This window comes from Dendrobium catenatum, unplaced genomic scaffold (assembly GCF_001605985.2).
Source record: "Dendrobium catenatum unplaced genomic scaffold, ASM160598v2 original_scaffold_235402, whole genome shotgun sequence".
Taxonomy (NCBI): Eukaryota; Viridiplantae; Streptophyta; class Magnoliopsida; order Asparagales; family Orchidaceae; genus Dendrobium; species Dendrobium catenatum.
The window spans coordinates 539,773-562,987 of record NW_021553810.1 but is presented as its reverse complement, the minus strand read 5'-3'; the positions used below and the strand labels follow the sequence as shown (position 1 = coordinate 562,987).

Sequence of the window (23,215 nt, the reverse complement as noted above, 5' to 3'; positions counted from 1 at the left end):
GGATCCCTGAGAGGAAGCAACCCATGGCTGCTAATCAGATTCCCTGGACACTACGGTCAATGATTGTTCGTGTTGGTAGACTGAAATCTACGGTATACCCGGGACGACGGAACCATGGGATCCTGATCGGGTTTACCTCCATCTTCCCACCATTTGAGACTAAAACTCCATTTCCCCTACTATTGAGACTAAAATTAACTAAAATTTATTTCATCCTTAATCGAGAGTTCTCTCTTACATAGTAAGAGGGGTAATTAACTATGAGTGCTTGCGCTCATAGGAAGTAAGAACCCCAGATCTATAAACCCTGATACTACCCTCAGGGGAAATCTGGTTAATTTCAATCTGACTTAAGAGAAGTGGAATCCTACGGCTGCAAAAGCGGGATTCATGCATTCGTGCCATTTTTCTTGAGCCAACAAATATATACAAAATTTATCATTTTATGTTTACACAATCTTTTTATTTTGAGGCTTACGCCTCAAAATACCTTGAGGCATACGCCTAGCCTCACGAACGAAAAATGCTTCAATACTCAATTATGTAATTTTAAACATTTATATATATATATATATATATAACATAAAGAGGGAGGGAGTCGGACATCGGCTAGGGCATTGGTCTGAGAAGCACAAGTGAGGGCCAGACGGGTGCAGGAGGCTGGAGGTCGAGCCGGCGAGTGCAGGAAGCTAAAGTCAGGACAACGAGTGCAAGAGGCTAGAGATCAAGCCGCACGCCTCGGCATCGGAAGAGAAAGTTGTCTGTGCCTGTAAATTTCAAATCCCCTCCATCTTATGTTTCTATGTGAGTAAAATGCGAATGGGACGAGCGAGAGTTTTGTGTCGTGAGAGATCGTGGGGAGCGGTTTGAGGTTAACGTGGATAGTGAGTGGATGATCAGCAATTAGAGGTCAACAAGCCACCGTGGATGATGGTTCAACATGACTCGTAGATCCTTCATTTGGTTAAATCTTTTGTATTTTGAGTCTAACATTTTGCATTATTTGCTCCCTTTAGGGTTGTGACTATAGCATCTCACTTATAATTTTACCATTATAGTTAATGAAATGGGCAAAGCCGCCCCTCCTACCCCATTAATAATTATAAATATTGTCATGCAAACATAAAAGAGGATTTTAGTTTGCAGTCCACTGCTATTTGCACTAAGCTTGAGCTGTTTTTCAAGAGAGCTGGATATGTAGGTAAATCTTGTCCTTCCTTTAACCAAATAGCATCCATATTCTTTTAGCGTTCAGTTGAATTACTTAACTTTACTTAATTTTGAATATTATGATATTTAAATGAATTTTAGCATCTCTTCCAAACACTCTTTAGGCCAAAATAATTATATTTCACATCATTAGGCATAATAGATTTCAACTACAGACATGCTTGCTAAGAATGAGCAAGTAATCATGGGCTATAAATTATTAAGGTATAATCCTAAATGAACGTGTGGATAATCATGAACTAAAATTCTATCCTCATGACTTCTATGATTCAAGAATAGATTAGGTCATGATGCTTGAATAACATCATCTGGTTTTTTATTTAAGAATTTGTGCAATGTACCTTGAGGAAAAAGATACGCCTTGCTAAGTGCTGGTCGTTCGTAGGGAGCCACCTGAAAAGTTAATACCGAATACAATAAATACCTAAACCTTGCAACATGACGAGAGACAACTTCTAAAGTACAAGTAAAAGAAAAATTTTAAACAGGAGCAAGATACCTTGCAGAACCTCCATCGTAAAAGCTTGCTAATCTAAACTAGTAAACTGTAGCTATCTAAATATACCCTTTTTAGGCAGGATTTAAGCAAGTTTTAGCCTAAAAATCCAGCCAACCTGTTCTTTTGGGATTTTAAATCCTGCTACTATGATAAATCCCTTTTTTAACCCTGTTATTAATTAAATCCAAAATTTGTTAAATCCCATCATTTACATGATTTAAGGATTTCTCACTCTCTCAGATCTTAAATCCTAAAACAAACAACCAAATAGTGTTATAGATTCTAACAAAATTTAATATTGATAATGCCGAACATTTCTTAAGGTTTTGATACTCTCAAAATTTACTAAATCTGAATTTACAGGATTCACTAAATCCTAGACTTCAAAGTGTACTCGTAGCCAATAACAATCCAGTATTTACAATAGTACAAGAACAGCCCTAAAAATTATTGGAAATTTTATCAAGGCATACCGCCTCCTTCGAGATGATCGCTAGTTCTCCTGGCTTAAGACCTTGTTTTACGAATTCCCTGGCGGCATAACCCTGTGTTAAAAAAAAAAAAAAGAATTAACCAAAAAGAGAGATTATTTACTTGATATATAAACACATACATAAAAAGCTAAATCTAAAGTGGAAAACACAAGCGCAACAGAAGAAAATTGCTTCAATCTGAAGAAAAAAGAAAAAACCAATATAACCGGAAAAGGTCGCCGAAAGAGATGAAACAAAATAAAACAAATGCATTAACTTACTGCCGCTACACCGCCGCCGAGGATGACGTACTTGAAGTGCTTCCCCGCCATGGATTGGCTGGCAATGGAATCAGCTTTATGGGATTGAAATCTAGAGCAAGAGAGTAGCTGACCCAGCTTTATTCTCTTTTTTTCTACCTGAATTCTACAAAAAAAAAATGGAAGTAAGAGTTGTGATTCTGCTCTATTTATGGATGAGAGAAGTTGTATTGGGAGGGAATGGGGGCTTACGAGAACTGATCACCTCAGCTTTTCACTGTGGCGTGATTTTTTTTTTTTTTTAAATCTATTTAATATAAGAGCTTTTTTTTCATTTTTGCTGCACCTGAAAAAATTATAGTATAAAATAAATATAATATACTAAGCTACTTGTATGATTATATTAAAAATATATAATATTATTTTTTTTATATTTGATTTAAAATAAAATTGATTAAATATAAAATTTGATAGCAAAATAAGAGATAGGGAGCATTTGAACAGTCAACTCCAATGGTGGTGAGTTGTGGTCGATAATGATTCATACGAAGTGTTCTAAAAATTCATCTAATTTGGACATAATACATTGAAAATAAACTTGATCGAGAATTATAAACACATATTGCTTGTCATTCAACCGCATTGAGAAATTCAAAATTCTTGCATTTGTTTTATCTTATACCAATATTATTTCGCATTTGCTTTATTTTATATTAGTATTATTTGCAATCGAACAAACCATACATATCATGTAAAAAGAAACCTTTGACTATATATGTCTCGTGTTACATGATTTTTTTTTAGAAATAAGTCGGAGAAGTACTTGGATAAATTAAACTCAAATGAGATATAAAATCTTATATTAATAAACTCATTATTAAACTTAAAAGTCTTTTGAATTTGGTTCATCTCTTGCGGTGGGAAGAGGGAAGGTAATGATGGGACCAGTAATGTGTGCTAGAGAAGAGGATGTTCATGATATAATTCATTGGGGAAGGCATCAACATGATTAAGGACATGTTAAGGAAAAGATGAGCTGCGATGAGGGACTAATTTGATCAACAAATCATTATATTAATTATTAAACAATTGATTTGAATAGCAAATCATGAATGTGTTCGGATCAAGTTCGAACGACTATTGAGAGAGACTAATTTGATCAACATATTGGTACTTTAAATAATTGATTCTAACAGCAACCTTTGAGTTAAGATAGCTTTTCAAACCTATTTCATACCAAATTTGGATGACTATTTGAGCTAGGTTCAAATCAAGATTCAAAATTGGTTTAAACCCAAGTTTAAATTTGAATAAATTTTAGAGGGCTACAACTTCAATAAGCATCCACCAACTACAAGAGGTCATCCCACAATGTGGGCAATTTCATTCAAAATCAATTTTCCTACACATTTTCCTCAAAGAAATATATAGGAGAGATATTTGTCCAATAATATATAATTGGATATGAATTTTTGTATTATGCAGTAATACGCAAAATAAAACATATTATAACTAAATCAGATTTGAAATCTCTGCCTATAGGGCATTGTGGTGGTTCCTAAATACATCCGTGCTATTATTTCATTAAGAAAACACTAAAATTAATATTATAAAATTAACTTAATATAATAACAAATAATTAATCAAGCTCTTTTATTACCATGGTTATTACTTAATATATAATTAATGAGAATAATTAATTAATGTAAAGCTAATCATTGAAAATTAATACTCTTATAGTTTACAATTGGCAAATAAATTAGTCACCTAATTATTAATAAAAAAAAGAATTAATTAGGATCTTTATTTTAATGAATAATTAATTAGAACATCTTATCTTACAAATTTAAATAAATTTACAAGTACCAAATTAATCAATCCCTTTTTTATGAAGATAGGCTTAGAACCTATTCCATTTATTTTTAAATTAGCACTATGTATTAAAACTTTCTATTATACTAATCTTAAAATAAAATTCATAATTGCTAAATTCTTTATATCCGAACACTTCATTGAGAATATTTATACACAGTTTATAATCGAATATTTCAATCGCTTTTAGTTGTTACGCAAAACAGCAAAAGCATAAAGGAATAGCATCAATTACCAAACAAAGCACAATCTTCTGCTTTATCCGGTCACCATTCACCAATCAGAATAACGAATCGCCAATAATAAAAATATGTTTGCATATATATTAGTATTACTTTCCTACACAGCTCAGCTCACCTTAGGCTTTATTTGAGAACATTTTCTTATTATTTTTTAAAGCGGTTTTCTAGTATATAAATTTTAATATTTTACTAGAAAATTATTTTAAGAAAGCCGTCCCAAATAAAATCTTAGTATGTTGGTTGAAAGCTTAGGCTACCAATTAAGAGGTCTTTTTATAAAATAAAAATGCCTCTTAATTGGTAACCTAAGCTTCCAACCAACATACTAAGTTGAGTTGTATATGCAATGTGTATATGAATTTGCCTTATTTGACCTTATGTCCAAAATAGTTTTTGCTGTCCATGAGCTGCTCCACCCGAACAACAAAACCTGCATCATTCTCACAGTGTGAACAGTACAACGTCAATATTAGATCACGCACTTTTTTTTTTTTTGTTAGAGAAAGAATATACCGGAATATTTTTTATGTTATGATATAGAATTCGATTGGAGTTCGAGTTATTGCATTTTTAAGTGGAAAATGAGTTTTTCGGTTGGAGATGCCCTGTTACATTAATCGATAATAAATATTAAATAGAGAAATGTAAAATATTATGCATGCAAATGTCCAAAATAAAACCTGAGAAAGAAAACCTCAGCCATTTGTAGGAAAAAAAAATTGCAGTAACAAAGTCATGTGTTCTAATAATTTACAACTGGGAAAATTAGCTAGCCACACGCATCTTCTCAAACTTAAAGACAAATTAATGTTTGTTTCAAATCCCAAATTCTACAAGATTTTTATAATATTTGAAATATGGTGATCAAAGGAAAAATGAGAAAAAAGGTCACAATTATCACCAATATATCTTCTAAGACTTGGGAACAGTAACATTGACAATCTTTACATCCTGATATGGCTTGTCATTCCTATCAGTTTTGACCTTCTCTATAGCCTGCAAGTTTGCAAGAGAATAAACACATTTTAAAATCAATCATGACTAAATTTAGTTAAGAATATCATAAACCCAAAATTTCTCCTAAGCCTTATTCAGATAAAATACTACCTGCACCACATCCATCCCTTTAACAACTCTGCCAAAAACAGTGTGCTTATTATCCAGCCATGGAGTGGCCACAGTGGTGATAAAAAATTGGGATCCATTTGTATTTGGCCCAGCATTAGCCATAGAAAGAGTGAAAGGTCTGTCATGTCTTAAGCTGCAACAGTGAAGAAAACATATAAATCAAGTTCAAGCTATTTCTTACACTAGTTAAACAAATACATAAAAAAAAAACACTAGTGAAAGAAAAAAAAAAGAATTTAGCTTCAAGAGAGTACTACTTTCCTTTTGGATGGAAACTTTACTAGGGATTTAAAAATTTTTAAACTCCATGTCAATTAACTTTTCTTCTACATTCATAGATCTCAACATCTTACCATGCAACGTTTCATCATTTACAACAAGGACGCTAAAAATACATTGAAAATGCTGCAATAGAATTGATACATCATCCAAAAATTATTTTAATTGGACACGAATCTTGATGCAAAATCAAATTGGAAACTTAAAAAATTAATTCAGAGACCATCCGAACTCCGATTTCAGCAAACTTACAGTCAAACTGAGCGTCTCGGAAACACAAATTCAACGACACTAAATTCGACCCAATCCGAGCCCAAATGGGTCCAAATCAAGGACTCGAAGCGTTGTTGGAAGGTTCAAACCACAATTTGGATTACCAAACGATTTCCAAACTTGACAAGCTTATACTCGAATCGAGCGGCTCGACGAGACGAATCCAACGAGCCCAAGATCACTGAATTCCGACATTACTACGACATTTAAACGTCCATCGAACGGTTCATGATCAAGGGATTCAAAATCGACCGTCCATTCAAACCACTCCCAACTAACCCTTGATCCTCCACCTATTTACGGGCCATGTCATTCCCAAAATCTATAAATAGAGCCCCCTCTCCTCATGAAAAAAACACCTCTGAGCCTAAGGAAAAAAGAGAGAGATCAGAGATCGCTCTTGCTTCCTAGCCTCCTCGACCACCGCCGGAGTTTCGCCGGACCACCGCCGGACCACCACCTGACACCCTGTGCTCCACCACCGTCTAACGCCGTTATTCCGCCGGACCACCACTTGATGTCCTATACTCCACCGCACCACTTCCTAAAGCCGTTACTCCGTCGGACCACCACCTGACGTCCTATACTCCACCAGACCACCACCTAACGTCGTTACTCCGCCGGACCACCACCTGACGTCCTGTACTCCATCGGACCACCTCCTAACGCCGTTACTCTGTCGAACCACCACCTGACGCCCTGTGCTCCATCGAATCACCGCCTAACGCCGTCACTCCGCCGGACCACCACCTGACGTTCTGTGCTCCGCCAGTTCTTCACTAAAAGCTCTCATTTCTGCCAGGCCATCGTTGAAGACTCTCATCTTTGCCAGATCTTCATCTAGGGTCCGTAGTTATGCCTGACCTTCATCTAAGGCCCGGAGTTCTGCCAGATATTCATCTAAAGCTCAAAGTCTTGCCAGATCATTATCTGACATTTGAACTTCTATTGTACAATTGTTATTTGTAATCTGATCGCTCTCAGAAGCGAGTCAGCCCATTGTAACCAATTCAATTTCTAGTAAAATCTTTTCAACTGGGCTAGGCCCCGTGGTTTTTCCCCTTTTAAGGGTTTTCCAGGTTAAAAATCCTGTGTTCCCTGTGTGTGAACTGAATATTCGTGCAACGCTAAGACGCAGAATTTTAACTCTATCGCCGCGTATATTCTAGTCCGCAACAGTTTGGCGCCGTTTGTGGGAAACGATAATCCCACTATTCTGAAGCATCACCGCCATGGTCAACAGGCATAGTAATCGCATCCTAGGAGCCTCCCGCTCTAATTCACATCAATCTCGGAATCAGTCCCTGAATCAAGGACGTCAGGCATCTGATCTTTTCACCCCGGCGGTCGAAACCCTGCTGGAGAAGGAACTTCAGGACCATCCCTGGAAGATCGTATCAAAAAGATGGAGGACTCGCAGAATAAGATTTTTCAACTCCTACGAGAGACTCGAAGACCGACACTAGCACCTTGAGAAGATATACCTCTTCCTCAAGACCCACCGGAATTTGAAGATGTTCTTCATGTCGAAGTTCCCCTTCCACCGTCAAGAATGCGCCCTCCAACACATCCAGAAAATGAACTTGCTGACACAGCAAGCTCTACACATCCTTCGCGAACAGGCCGCCATCATCACGTTCCTCCGGATGCCCCCGAAGACTTAGCTAGGCGGCACATCGCTGAACTTCCCCGTAATGCCCTACGGTATGAATTACGAAGACTAGTCCGAGAAGAGTTCCCCATTGGAAATATAAGACAATCTCTTCGTTATAGAGATTTTCAGGAGTCATCACCCCTGACTGAACCCATCCTTCAACACCCTATTCCAGCAAGATTCAAACTGCCGAACATCGATTCATACGACGGGACATCTGACCCGTACGAACATATTGATCACTATAGAACCATAATGCACATCCAATAAGCCTCTAATGCACTTTTATGCAAAGTCTTCCCAGCTACCCTTAAAGGGCAAGCTCGAACATGGTTCTACTCACTCCCCGCCGGATCTATCCCAATGTTCGTCAAATTAACCAAAATATTTGTCGAACATTTTGTTGCCAATAGGAGGATGGTCAAAGACTCTTCCCACCTCTCAGAAATTCTCCATAATAAAAATGAGTCCCTCAAAGAGTACTTTCAAAGATTTTCTACTGAGGCCAGGCAAATTCCAGGGGTAGATCCTGAGTTACTTAGAGGTGTATTCCTCGGAGGGCTTCGTCCTGGTCCCTTCTACTCAGCACTCATGCGAGATACAGTCCATTCATATACGAACCTGATCCATCAAGTAGAAGCCTAAATCTTTGCCGACGAAGCCATTAACGCTCACAGGAAGCAGTTTGAACAAACAACCGGGAAACGAAAAAGTACACCAGGAACGGAGAATCCATCATCACAGCGGAAGAAGCAAGGGAACTATAATCTTCCTCCTCGGCCCTCACAACAAAGATAAGAGCCTCGCCAAGAGGAGTACACACAACATAATGTATCCAGAGCAAATGTGTTGATGGCCATCAGAGACCAGGAGAGCGTAAAATGACCACCTCCTTTGAAGCCCAACATTGAAAACCAGGAGCAATATTGCCACTTCCACAGAAGCCGTGGGCATACTACCGAAGCATGCAGACAGCTCAAGGAAGAAATCGAAAGACTGATCCGACAAGGATATCTTCGACAATTTATCAAGAATCCACCAGCACGAGATGAGGATGCTCCGACTAGGGGGCAGAATCAACAACAAAGACAATCGACTAACAATCGACAAATAGTTGGTGAAATTGAAACTATTGCTAGAGGGCCTATAATGCCAAGTCAAATCCTGATTGCAGTCACCGAAGAATCAACGCCAAAGAAATCTCATGCCGATCATTCCATTGCCTTCGATGACTCTGACTTAGAGGGAATAAAGACCCCTCATCAAGACTCACTCGTAATAAGTGCAGGAATCGGTGACCCGTGCTATAAAGTCAAAAGGATCTTGATCGACAATGGAAGCTCCGTAGATGTTCTATTCTACTCCACATTCCTCAACATGATCCTCGCTCGAGAAAAGCTCCAGCCCGCTGCAGGTCCACTATATGGATTTGATAATCGACCTATACGAGTAAAAGGTATGATAAGCCTTCCCGTTGTACTGGGAGAATTCCCCTGACGAGCTATACACTCCATTCAGTTTATTGTCGTAAAGTCAAAGTCAGCATACAATGCTATCTTTGGAAGGTCATTACAGTCAATCTTCGGGATCGTTGCTTCGATCCCACATTTCAAACTGAAATTTCTCACCCCCTCGAAACTGGCGTAGTACGAGGAGATCAACAAGAGGCACAATCCTGCTATCTTCGACAAGCTCAATCACGCCCATCAATTACCTTAAGCATTGAAGACTTTGATCTACGAAATGAGGACATTCCTCAGAAGGCCTCCCCCGTCGAAGAACTTGCTTGTATATCCCTATCCGATAAGCATCCTTCAAGGATAATACAGATCGGATCGTTACTCTTAGAAGAAGAAAAGACATAATACGTATAGTTCTTACGAAGAAATCAAGATGTCTTTGCCTGGAGTCCGGCAGTTATGCCCGGAATCAGCCCTGGAGTAATTGTACACTCCTGAATGCAAACCCAACGTTCAAATCGGTTATTCAGAAAAAGCGAAATTTTGCACCAGAACGTCAACAAGCCATCGAGAAAGAAGTCGACAAGCTCTTAGAGGCTGGATTCATCAGAGAAGTGCACTATCCCACATGGCTGACGAATGTAGTGATGGTAAAGAAGATTAATGGAGCTTGGAGGATGTGTGTTGATTACACAGACCTCAATACGGCCTGTCCGAAAGACTGCTTTCTGCTCCCTTAAATCGACCAACTTGTTGATGCCACGTCCAGTCATCAAATGCTGAGCTTCATGGATGCCTACTCAGGCTACAATCAAATAAGAATGAACCCTGTAGACGAGGAAGCAACTGCCTTTCAAACATACAGAGGACTGTACTGCAACCAGGTTATGCCATTCGAATTGAAGAATGCAGGAGCCACATATCAGCCCCTCATGAAGAAGGTGTTTAAAAACCTTATAGAGCATACAATGGAGGTCTATGTAGACGATATGCTGGTGAAAAGTCTTAAAACCTCTCAGCATATTTCTGATTTGGAGCAATGTTTCTGTCTCCTTCGATCTTACAACATGCGCATCGACCCCTCCAAATGTGCATCTGGAGTAGCCTCAGGAAAATTTTTGGGTTTTATGGTTACCCACCGAGGAATTGAGGCTCTAAGGGATATGGTGCCTCCCAAAAACATCAAGGATGTCCAGAGATTAAATGAAAGAATTGCAGCACTCTCTCGCTTCTTAGCTCGCTCAGGAGATAGATATCTACCATTCTTCAAAATCCTTAGAAGTGCTCGTAGCTCAGGATTTCAATAGACTGATGAGTGTCAGGAGGCCTTCGAGCAGCTCAGAACCTATCTAGCCTCACCTCCGCTACTCTCAAAGCCAATTCCGAGTGAAAGATTATATCTATACTTGGCTATTTCCCCAAGCAATCAGTTCAGTCTTCGTCCGGGAGGAGAACGTCATACAACATCCCATCTATTATGTCAGCAAAATCTTATCCGAAACAGAAGGACGTTATCCCTCAACAGATAAGACAGCTTTGACGTTAGTATACTCAGCCAAAAAACTACACCCTTATTTTCAAGCACATACAATCGGAGTCTACACGAATTTGCCGCTAAAAAACATTCTACAAAGCCAGAAGCCTCTGGCAGACTCATCAAGTAGTCTGTAGAACTGGGAGAGTTCGACATTCATTATCTACCTAGACCCGATATCAAATCACAAGCACTTGAAGATTTTGTGGTAGAATGTACCATCTCGATGTCTGAAGATTAACTAAGTGCTTCTCCCACTCCCCCGGGCTGGACGTTGTATGTTGATGGAGCCTCTGGAGTCTCTGGCGTCGGGGCATGAGTTTTGTTAATCTCTCCACAACAAGTTGCTCTTGAATACGGACTCCGATTCAAATTCCCTGCAATAAACAATGTAGAAGAATACGAATCTCTTATTGCCGGTTTAAGACTAGCGATCGACTGTGAAGTGCAAAACCTGGTGATCTACACTGGTTCACAATTAATCGCCTCACAGGTCAAACGAGAGTTTGACATCCATAATCTTCAATTGGCCCTATATTGCGAGGAAGTAAAGCTGCTCTTAGCTAGTATAAACAAATATGAGATCATTCATATTCTACGAGAGCAAAACGCACGAGCAGGCGCTCTCTCCAAGCTAGCTACCTCCATAACCGGTGACACTTTCAAAAGAAAGTATATCGAAGAAATTCACTTCCCAGTATTCCAGGCCCATGGATCATACAATCGATTGACGGGTCAAGGGAGACATCTTGGATCGATCCCATTCTAGCTTTCTTACAAGGTGTTCTTCCTGAAGACCCAACGTTAGCAGCACGACTTCGGAGGCAGGCAGCAAACTTTACTATTGTCAATGGAGAATTGTACAAACGAGTCTTCTCGGGACCCTATCTCAAGTGTCTTTCTCCTTCATAGTCAAATTATGCCCTCAGAGAAATACATTCAGGCATTTGTGGAGAACACATGAGTGAAAGAGCGTTAGCCTAAAAAGTTCTGAGATAGGGATTTTACTGGCAAACAATGAAGCAGGACGCGCTAGAGCTCGTACAAAAATGTAACAATTGCCAGTTACATGTCAATCTTACCCATCTACCTGCCATAGAGATCTCAACATTACAGAGCCCCTGACCTTTCGCCCAGTGGGGAATTGACATAGTAGGACCATTTCTTATAGCCACGGGGCAGCGGAAGTTCATCATCTTGGCTGTGGACTATTTCACAAAGTGGGTAGAAGCAGAACCTCTAGCAAAAATCACTGAAGCTAATGCCAAACAGTTCCTATGGAAGAACATAATATGTCGCTTTGGCATTCCAGCGAAAGTTATCACCGATAACGGAACACAATTCACCGGAAGGGTCTTCACCACATTTTGTACAGATCTTCACATTCAACTAGTACACACGACAGTGGCTCATCCTCAGACTAACGGACAAACTGAGGTAACTAATCGAACTATTCTGAAGGAAATGAAAACACGGCTGGATAAGGCTGGGGGGCAATGGGCTGATGAGCTCCCAAATGTCCTTTGGGCCTATCGTACTACGGCAAGAACTCCAACAGGAGAAACACTATATAGCCTCTGCTTTGGCACGGAGGCTATCATTCCCGTCGACATTGGAGTCCCAAGTCATAAAGTTCAAACTTTTGACTTCAACACCAACGACGAAAAGCTCAGGCACAACCTAGACCTTCTTCCATAAGCAAGAGACGAGACGATGCTTAAGGTTGCTGCCTACCACCAGAGAGTTACCCGACACTATAATCGAAGAATGAAGCCACGGCGTATATCGATTGGAGATCTTGTTTTACGCAGCATTGAGGCAGCAGGAAAAGGCCCTCAACGCAATAAACTCTCCCCCCCTCTGGAAGGTTCCATACTTGGTAGCAGCTATGGTGAAGCCTGGTACTTTTAAATTGAAGGATGCTGAAGGAAAAATGCTTCCTCGAACCTGGAATGTTGACAATCTCCGCAAGTATTATCAATAGAGCACAATAGTGCTACTTGTTTTAAATATTATGTCTTCAGTATTGTGTGTTTTCTATCTTCATTAGTAAGAGTCAATTGACTCTATGTTTGTTTATGATGTATGTAACTTCTTCAGCCCTAAGTCATCTTAGGGAAGTGTCTTTGTTTGATATAGCAAAAATGTATTCTTTCGTTGAGTTGAATTATTGTCTTCCTCAAATAAAATTATATTGATATATTCACGCAAGTTGAAGTATGCAATCCTTATTACATCTCAATCACAAGATGATCAATCACAGGACGATTCGATCCGACCTCTTCCATACAGGTTAACGTCATCGAGCAAAGTCTCTGACATACAACCTCGGATAAGTCTTACATTCTTGGTGAATTCTCTCGACCTCTTCCATACAGGTTAACGTCATCGAGCAGAGCTCTGGCAAACTACCTCGGATAGGTCTTACATCATTGGTGGATTCTCCCGACCTCTTCCACACAGGTTAACGTCATCGAGCAGAGCTCTGACAAACAATCTCGGATAGGTCCTACATCCTTGGTGGATTCTCCCGACCTCTTTCATACAGGTTAACGTCATTGAGCAGAGCTCTGACAAACAACCTCGGATAGGTTCTACATCATTGGTGGATTCTCCTGACCTCTTGCACACAGGTTAACGTCTTCGAGCAAAGCTCTGGCAAAAAACCTCGGATAGGTCCTACATCCATGGTGGATTCTCCCGACCTCTTCCACACAGGTTAACATCTTCGAGCAGCAGAGCTCTGACAAACAACCTCGGATAGATCCTACATCATTGGTGGATTCTCCCGACCTCTTCCACACAGGTTAGCATCTTCGAGCAAAGCTCTGGCAAATAACCTCGGATAGGTCCTACATCCTTGGTGGATTCTCCGGACCTCTTCCACACAGGTTAACATCTTTAAGCAAAGCTCTGACAAATAACCTCGGATAGGTCCTACATCCTTGGCGGATTCTCCCAACCTCTTCCACACAGGTTAACGTCATCGAGCAGAGCTCTGGCAAATAACCTCGTATAGGTCCTACATCTTTGGTGGATTCTTCCGACCTCTTCGACACAGGTTAACGTCATCGAGCAAAGCTCTGGCAAATAACCTCGGATAGGTCCTACATCCTTGGCGGATTCTCCCGACCTCTTCCACACAGGTTAACGTCATCGAGCAAAGTCTCTGACATACAACCTTGATAGGTCTTACATCCTTAATGGATTCTCTCAATCTCTTCCATACAAATTGAAGCGCATTTATTAAAAACCTCAGACAGGTCGAGTACCTTAAAAGAGCATAAAGAAAAATTTCACTCAAGTTGAAATAAGAACACTGAAATAATATTCACTAATAAATACATCAACAATCAACTACTAAATCAAAGTATACATCACATATCAACACAAACACCCAATATAAAGAAAGCATTAAGAAAGATAAAATAATACAGCTGATAAAAATCTACTTTCTCCACTATCTCATCATCAGCCTCCAAGGCAAAGGCCATCTGCAACTCGCTCTCTATCCCGTCGCCATCAGAGTCTGAAGAAAAGTCATCAGAGGCCTGACAAGGTGTCAGCCTCTCAACCTCAACTCCGATCTTTCGCTGCACCAGACGAACCCCCTTCAAGAAGCCTGAATGAATCCTTCTGTAATGCACTGCTTCTCTAAAGTCTTCACCTCTACTTCATAAATGTAATCACATGCCTCCTGGACGTGATCCTGAATGACGATCTTGAAGGCTATAGACTTCTTGAAATCTTCAATAACTCTCGAAGATTCAAGGCTGGTCAGAACGGCTTTCTTTTCAGTAATAAGAGTCTGGGACCTCTTATTCTCAGCTTCAAGCACTGCTATCTTCTCTGTAGATGATTTCTGATCTTTCGAGAGCTGGGTAATCGTCGACTGTGCCTCCACTAGGTCGATCTGAAGCTGATCTGTCTGATGATTTTAGAGAGAAGCAGAGTGCACCATATTTTCCAACTCAGTCCTGCACCCGCACAATTCTTCTTCCAACACCTTCACCTCTTTGGCCTTCAGATCGTACTTCCGCTTGAACTCTCCGTGAAGATACTTGACCTTCACAAATTCGTCGTTCCAATGATTCAAAGCATTAGTAAGTTCGACCTCAAGCTCCTTATGTCGCGACAACTGAAAGAAGAAAGAAAAATACATTAGAAGTCATCTTAAAAGAAATTTGAAGAAAAGGTGTCAGGAGAAGATCACGTACCAAATCACCAGCTTTGCGATGCCCAATGCACTGATGGCTCAAAACATTCTCAGGAATATGAATTATGGAATGAGAAGAGACAGGTGCAGCCTTGCTCGTCGCAACCCCCTCCAACTTTTTCTTCTTCGAAGCCTGGGGATTTTCACCTCTCATCTGTCTCTTAGTTACCGCCTTTGAAACTACGGCAGGACGTTCGTGAATCTTGGAAGACGGTTTTAGCATCCTTACATCTAATCTACCGGCTTGGACTGACATCCCGACCTTAAACAGGAACTCCTCTTCTGTGTACTTATTCATATAACGAACATCATATAGAAGATGCTCGACGTCAGGGACCTTGAGAAACCTCTTTATATCTTCCTCTCCGACATGCAAAGGGACAGGCAGGTCCCTCAACTTCCCCCGCTTCTCTGTTAGGCCCCATTCATTTTTCATGAAGAAAAATGCATTGGCCCAACTCTTTGCCGGATCCCGGGTCCGCATATCTAACCATTTGGATCTAAAAGTAATACGCCCCTGTGCGTCGCTAGTAAATCGGCCCATCCGGGAAAGACGCTTAGGTGTTAGAATGGCCCCTCGATCCCTGAAAAGTGCAATCAACCCAATCGTCACCGACATGCCCCTGTATGTAAATTGGGATATAGACACCCCACAATGCATTAAAATCTCGATCAGCTCAGCAGGAAGTGGAAAGCGCAGCCCTGATCGCAAATGAGTCTCATAAATGGTCAAATATCCGGGAGGTGGGGCGCCAGCCCAATCAGATCTCTTAGGAGCCACTGCAACCACATCATTGGGGAAGCGAAACTTCTTATGAAAAATAATCAAAGAATCACTGGTAACGGTGGATGCCAGATCATCTGTCGTCGCTCCTTTGTCAGGCCTCCGCCCGCCATCAGGTGGGACGACAGGATTTCCCCTGACCATAGAATCTCTAGAAGAAAAGTGGTCGCCCGACATTACTCCAGTATAGGGAGGAGCTCTGCTGTTGAACAATGGATACCAACTGTCCAAGGGCAAAGGAAAGCCTCCTGTATAGCAAGAGCACTGAGAGGCAAGAGGGGGGAAATTTCCTTCTCACAAAGAGGGGCCCTGCTATTGGACAGTGGATACCGACTATCCGAGAGCAGAGGAAGGCCTCTAGTGAGAGAAGGAGAGAAGAAGAGAAGAAGAAGAAAGCTCTTTGTCGCAAAGAGGGACCTTGCTATTGGACAATGGAATTATCCAAGGGGCAGGGGAAGGCCTCTACTGAGAGAAGAGAGGAGAAGGAGAAGGTGCAAGAAATAAGGTCTAGGGGGGCCTATTTATAGGAAAAAGAGGGAGTTCTCACACTCTCCCTCTCTCCCACTTCTTAGCAGGCCGCGACTCACGCGCCCAGCGCGCAAACAGCGACGGCCGGCGGCTAGTCCATCCTGATCCATTTCCAGGCCCTATTTCGGGCCCGAAAAGGTCAAATCGGACATTTTTTGAGTCACCGGAACCATTTTTCGACGTTCCAGACTCAATTTTGACACTTTTGAAGTGTATCGGGACCTCTACGCCAACGATCGGACTACATTCAAGTTCAAAAATCATGCAAGAAAATTTCCACCGGCTGCAATACATATTTTCGGACTACTAAAGCTTCGACGTCCGAAAATAGACAGGCATCTGATACATCATCCAAAAATTATCTTAATTGGACACGAATCTTGATGCAAAATCAAATTGGAAACTTCAAAAATTAATTCAGGGACCATCCGAACTCCAATTTCAGCAAACTTACAGTCAAACTAAGCGTCTCGGAAACACAAATTCAATGACACCAAATTCGACCCAATCCGAGCCCAAATGGGTCCAAATAAAGGACTCGAAGCGCTGGTGGAAGGTTCAAACCACAATTTGGATTACCAAATGATTTCCAAACTTGACGAGCTTATACTCAAATCGAGCGGCTCGACGAGACGAATCCAACGAGCCCAAGATCACTGAATTCTGACATTACTAAGACATTTAAACGTCCATCGAATGGTTCATGATCAAGGGATTCAAAATCGACCGTCCATTCAAACCACTCCCAACTAACCCTTGATCCTCCACCTATTTACGGGCCATGCCATTCTCAAAATCTATAAATAGAGCCCCCGCTCCTCATGAAAAAGACACCTCTGAGCCTAAGGAAAAAAGAGAGAGATCAGAGATCGCTCTTGCTTCCTAGCCTCCTCGACCACCGCCGGAGTTTCGCCGGACCACTGCCGGACCACCGTCTGACGCCCTGTGCTCCACCACTGTCTAACGCCGTTAATCAGCCAGACCACCACCTGACGTCCTATACTCCACCGGACCACCTCCTAACGCCGTTACTCCACCGGACCACCACCTGACGTCCTGTACTCCACCGGACCACCTTCTAACGCCGTTACTCCACTGGACCACCACCTGACGCCCTGTGTTCCACCGGACCACCGCCTAACGCCGTTACTCCGTCGGACCACCATATGGCATGCTTTCCCTTACCTATTAAATTACACCCTATACCATGTTTACAAAATTTCACGAAGTTGCTTGAACCATACATCATGCCTACAAAGAAAACGAATGGAAATAGAATTCGTTTGTGCTTATAAACTCTTACACACTTGCTTTGCCATGCATTATTTATGGGTCGTTTTACTTTTATGCCATGATGCTATTTGAAGGCATACATAAATATTGAGCTGCCTACCAGAGTGTACTCACATCTATGCATTAAAACCTTCAGATAAGTAATGATTAGTTCCTTCTAAAGATAAGATGCTAATGGATAAGGGTAAGCAAGGTAAGTGAAAAAATGTAGACCTCATGTTGGATTCCTAGTTATGTTTTGGAAAACATGATTATGTGACAGATTGTCGATGTGAGAATTTGTATTTATTAGATTTATTTTCCAATTAATAATTTATGCATTAACTCCCTAATAAGTACATAATAAGTGATCATATGCTTAAATTATACATTATTATGATCCTGATCGCTCATAATTGTAGCAACTTTCACTTATCATAATAGTTAAATAAATTTTGTTATTTATGCTTGATAGATTAATTTTCTTAATATAATTAATTAGATAATTATGTTAAAATTAATAAATTTGAACTTAATCTATTTTAGTAGATTTATGGAGTTATTTCTATAAATTTTCATATATAATACCTTATATAAATCTTTTTATTACAACTTATTTTATTATTTAAAAAAAATTATTATAATTATATTTATTGCCAATCCCCTCACGCAAAACAGATGGCCATGGGGACTACCATGAGATCTTATCATGATCTATTTTGTTGGATATCAGTGACTAGGCATATGTGTAAGATTGGTATACTTTTCTACCACCCAATATGACTTAAACTAATTAAAAATCTTGATTAAGGCAAATAACTCTGCGCATTTAAACCAGTTAATGGAGTAATAAGTATTCACATGATCATGCAATGTGTAATTGGCTCTCATGCTGTAGCATGCACCTAAAACCTAACGCAATAAATGTAATCAACAGAAAAGATCAGTACGTCCATGCAGAAATGAATCGATGAAACTGGAATCCGGAGACTAGCATAAGTAGCAGGTTTACCTTTTGTGAAATTCGTCCTCAAATTCTCTACCCCATATGGACTGCCCACCGGTACCATCTCCCAATGGATCACCAGTCTGAATCATGAATCCTTTAATTACCCGGTGGAAGATGAGATTATCATAATAGCCATTTCTACAATGAGTTGTGAAATTCTCAACGGTCTTAGGACACTCTTCTGGATATAATCTGGTGTGAATATCACCAAGAGATGTATGCAAAACCTGACAATATAAACATTGAGGTTAGGCTAACTGTTTCGGACTGCTAATTGTATACAATACGGTACAGAAATAAATGCAAGGCATCCAATTAAATATCTAGATCAAGTTAATTCTCGAGCTAGTAAAAGTACTATCAAAACATTTGAAGTATCCACTAGAAAGAGGATTGTCAAATAAATATACAAGAAATATTACCACTGAATCCGGAAGGGATGAAGTGACAGCTTTTCCAATATCAGAGACAGCAAGAAGTTCTTCAGGGGGTGGCTTTTCGTTGAAGACATCTCTTCCTTTTGTTGCATCTTCTGGTTCCTCTGGTTCTCTTCGACTGACAATAGCAAAACAAATAATACAAACCTGAGTGATTAAGGGGAGCTAACATACGGCTAGAATGATGACATATAAGAGGTCTCTACGCATAACTCAGTGGACAGAATTGAGAAGAAAAACCGACAGAACAAACCTGTATCTGTAACTTATTCAAGATATATGTATAGATACAATGCATACCTGAATAAATAAATCCGATGCTTTTTAAAAGCACAACAAAATAGAGTAGGATCGACTAAAGGTTCTTTGGTGTCATTCACATTTGCTGCCGCTGAAGGAATCTTCCGAATCTTCTTACTGCTCTTGTCGCCTTGGTACAAAGCAATCCGTAAGAATCTATCATTATTCTCAACCTTTCCAAGAATACGAGCTACTTTATTTGTATGCAAATTCACAATCTGCGGTAAAGAGGAAAGAAAAGGATAACGGAATGTCATTATAAATGAAAACATAACAAAAGAGCATGCTTAAAACGAAGAAAAAATTTGGATGAAAAATGTTAAAATGACATGGTTATAAATTATAACTTATGTAATGGGAATGCTTAACTAATCCAGGAGGTTCCTAGTTCAAATCCAGCCTAAATCAAGTTCAATATTATTTTCAAATTCTAAATTGAAGTTCTAGCCAATAAAAAAGAGATAAAATGAATAAATGGTCCTCAAACTATGCACTGTATCTATTATAGTCTTAAATTTATCATATTATCCAATTAGTCCATCAATTTATCAATGCCTAACTCTTTTGGTTCTTCCCTTCAATTAGTCATGTGTTCAAAATGTCTAAGTTACTACCGACCTTAATGCTTTGATACATCAGGGTTGCATGGGAACCTTTTCTCCCTGCTCCCAACCATAAAATCCTTGCATATAGGTAGAACATGCAAGTTTTAACTCATTCTCATCTCATGTTTTAAGAGCTTGACTTCCATCCGTACTAAATAAAATGACCTTTTATTGCCCTTTTGGTTTTAGACTACCTCATGTAACATCTTACGACAACTACCAATCCTAGGAGAAAATTGTGGACATTACCTAAATTAAAAGTTTCGTTCATGAACTAAGTCAAGGGTTATGTAACAGCCTTACAGTGATAGTGGTGGGAGGATTGGAACGGGATGATTTTATGGACTTGAAGGTGGATGATTTTATGGACTTGAAGGTGGCATTGGCAAGTGATGATTCTAGATTATGGAGGGTGAGGGGTGGTATTAATGGCCTAAGGTTTGAAATTTCCTCATGGAAAAGGATTTGGCCAATTGTGGGGGTTGGCTAGAGTTAAAGAGGTGGCCTGTAGGAGAGGACAACAAGGGTTAAGGCTACGGTTTAGGTGCAGTTTCAGGGTTAGTTAACAACTATAGGGTGGACTTACAGGTTCTTGGCAACGTGAAAAGGTTAATTGAGTTCGTTCTAGGGTTTAAGTGGCTAGAGGTGTGATGTAATAAAAAATTTGGGAGAGGGACCCAAATTTTTTATCACAAAAAATAACTACTTCTAGGAACAAAATAAAGACATAAAAATACTTAAAAGACACAAATTCTATAAACCACAACTTGACTTACAAACAAAGACTCTTACAAACTTGACTTCAAAACAAACACCTAAAGAAGCTTTTCATTTGTTGAGAAGAAAGATACATATGGAATGGCACTTGCGGAGAGACGAAAGAGGTTAGAAGCCGAGAAGAATGGTGGAAAGAACTCGCAAGTCTCCCCAAGAGATAGAAGAAGAAGAAGTGGACAAAGCTCGCAAGCTTTTCCAAAAACCCTCAGGTTTCTTTCCAAAAATCACATTTTTTTCACCTTCTAAAACAGCCCAATACATCTACAATTTATAGACATGAGAGGGGAATACAAACAGCCATAAAACATTAATTAAAAAGCTAAATAGATTTAGGGAAATGAAAAGCCAACAACCACTTCAACATTTCCCAAAACTGCACAGGAAACAAAGCACCACAAGCCACGGAAAAGCCCCCCTATGAGCCATATGAAAACAGCCCAGGCGGAACCCGAAAAGGCAGCCGCAAGAACCCAGGAGGCCCGCACGGAACCGAGGCACCAAAGCACGGGAAAGGCCACCTAGCAGCCAACCGAGGAAGCCAAGGAGCCAAGCACGAAAAACAGCCAACATAGGAAATCCAAAAGCCATTTTGGAATCCCAAGGGACAAACTCATAATTTTAAGAGATAAAACTATAAATAAAAAACTACATAAATAAGATAATAAATGAACTAAAACCTAGCTAATAATGAGCTAACTTTTAGTTCAATAAATGAACTAAAAACCGGCTAATAATGAGCTAAATTTCATCTTAAAATTTATTGAACTAGCAAGCTCAAGGAAAGTCAAAACCAATTTTTTTGGGTTTGATTTGACCCCCCTTTGCCTACATCAGACTCCCCTTCTTGAGGACTCATCTCCCGATGAGTTAGCTTTTGATTTCTTCCGAGGAGGCGAAGGCGGTGCATCTAGTTCTTTAATCTTTTCTTCATATTTCTTCAGGATCTTTCTCGTTCTTTTAGAAATTGATCCTGTATACGTTGCTTCTTCTTCATGTACCTCTCTGTACACAAGTGCATCCATGATTAAAGTTTGTACAGCTCATACTGCAGAATATTTGATGATTTTGATGGAATCCATCAATCCATTGAAAAAGGGTCTTCAATTTCATTTGGCTTGCTTTCTTCGATCTTTTTGTCTTTTTCCATTTTTTTAAAAGAAAGACTCAACAATAATCTTGACTCAAATAAAGACTCAACCTAAAAAACTTAGACTCACAAACAATAACACACGACAAACTGACTCACAAAGATTGACTTGACAAACCAACTCATAAACCTAGGACTTCCTAACTTGCTCTGATACCAAATTAATGCAATCAAAAATTTGGGAGAGGGACCCAAATTTTTTATCACAAAAAGACCACTTTTCTAAGAAATAGAAAATGACATGAATTGCCAAAAAGACACTAAATATGACAATTGAACTAAAAAAAACAACTTTCATATTATAATAACCTATTACAAACTTGGACACAAACAAACAACACAATAAAAACAATAACTTTCCTAAAACTTCTTGTCAAATGTTTAGAAGAAAGATACAGATGGAATGGCACTTGCGGAGAGACGAAAGAGGTTAGAAGCCGAGAAGAAGGGTGGAAAGAATTCGCAAGTCTCCCCAAGAGATAGAAGAATAAGAAGAGGACAAAGCTCACAAGCTTTTCTAAAAACCCTCAGGTTTCTTTGCAAAAATCACATTTTTTCACACTCTAAAACAGCCCAATACATCTACTATTTATAGACATGAGAGGGGAATACAAACAGCCATAAAACATTAATTAAAAAGCTATATAGATTTAGAGAAATGAAAAGCCATCAGCCACTTCAACATTTCCCAAAAATGCACAGTAAACAAAGCAACACAAGCCACGGAAAACCCCCCCCCCCCCAATCAGCCATGGAAAAACAGCCCAGGCGGAACCCGAAGAGGTAGCCGCAAGAACCTAGGAGGCCCGCACGGAATCGAAGCACCAAGGCACTGGAAAGGCCACCCAACACGGAAAACCAGCAGCCAACCGGGGAAACCAAGGAGCCCAAGCACAGAAAACCAAGAGCCATCCACGGGAAACGAATAGACAAGGGGAAGGAGAAGAGACAAATTGATGAAATAAAGAATTCTGTACTTTTTATTTTGTTTGAACATTACTATATTATGTTTTCTATTTTATTTTATTTTCTTTTTTAGCTATCCAATGATGGGAAAGCATCCAATGATCATGGTAGGTAGTGCATATGGCTTGGTAAACCTTTGGTTTGCTGGCTCGATTGGTCCCTGGCTACTGATGGTTCTCGGGTTGGCTGTTTTGGAGCATTTGGTTTTGAGCTGATTCTCTAAGTTGCTTGAGCTGAAGTTTAGTAGCTCATTAATATCCAAAAAGGTAC

The 23,215-nt window shown here is 39.8% G+C and overlaps 2 protein-coding genes across 4 annotated transcripts in view; both read right to left on the bottom strand.

Annotated features, from left to right (window-relative positions):
• Positions 1 to 228: 228 nt before the first annotated feature.
• Positions 229 to 2,802, bottom strand: LOC110103083 (monodehydroascorbate reductase 3, cytosolic-like). Of its 2 annotated transcripts, XM_020831643.2 has the most exons (4): positions 2,715 to 2,802; positions 2,484 to 2,628; positions 2,203 to 2,274; positions 229 to 1,623 (listed from the first exon to the last, which is right to left on the bottom strand). In XM_020831643.2, exons 2-4 carry the CDS (start codon positions 2,532 to 2,534, stop codon positions 1,516 to 1,518), a joined length of 231 nt encoding a protein of 76 aa, XP_020687302.1. In that variant the 5' UTR covers positions 2,535 to 2,628; positions 2,715 to 2,802; the 3' UTR covers positions 229 to 1,515. The 2 variants fall into 2 exon arrangements, with proteins under 2 accessions (XP_020687302.1, XP_028548421.1); XM_028692588.1 differs by lacking the exon at positions 2,715 to 2,802 and having other exon boundaries at positions 2,484 to 2,694.
• A 2,455-nt stretch (positions 2,803 to 5,257) lies between these two features.
• Positions 5,258 to 23,215, bottom strand: part of LOC110103089 (peptidyl-prolyl cis-trans isomerase CYP71) — a 52,566-nt gene continuing 34,608 nt past the window's right edge. For both annotated transcript variants that reach the window (XM_020831654.2, XM_028692587.1), the window contains 5 exons: positions 19,451 to 19,668; positions 19,136 to 19,268; positions 18,717 to 18,940; positions 5,684 to 5,837; positions 5,258 to 5,572 (listed from right to left, as the gene is read on the bottom strand). In XM_020831654.2, the coding sequence (XP_020687313.1) occupies positions 5,489 to 5,572; positions 5,684 to 5,837; positions 18,717 to 18,940; positions 19,136 to 19,268; positions 19,451 to 19,668 (813 nt within the window). In that variant the 3' untranslated portion in view covers positions 5,258 to 5,488. The remainder of the gene's footprint in view (positions 5,573 to 5,683; positions 5,838 to 18,716; positions 18,941 to 19,135; positions 19,269 to 19,450; positions 19,669 to 23,215) is intronic.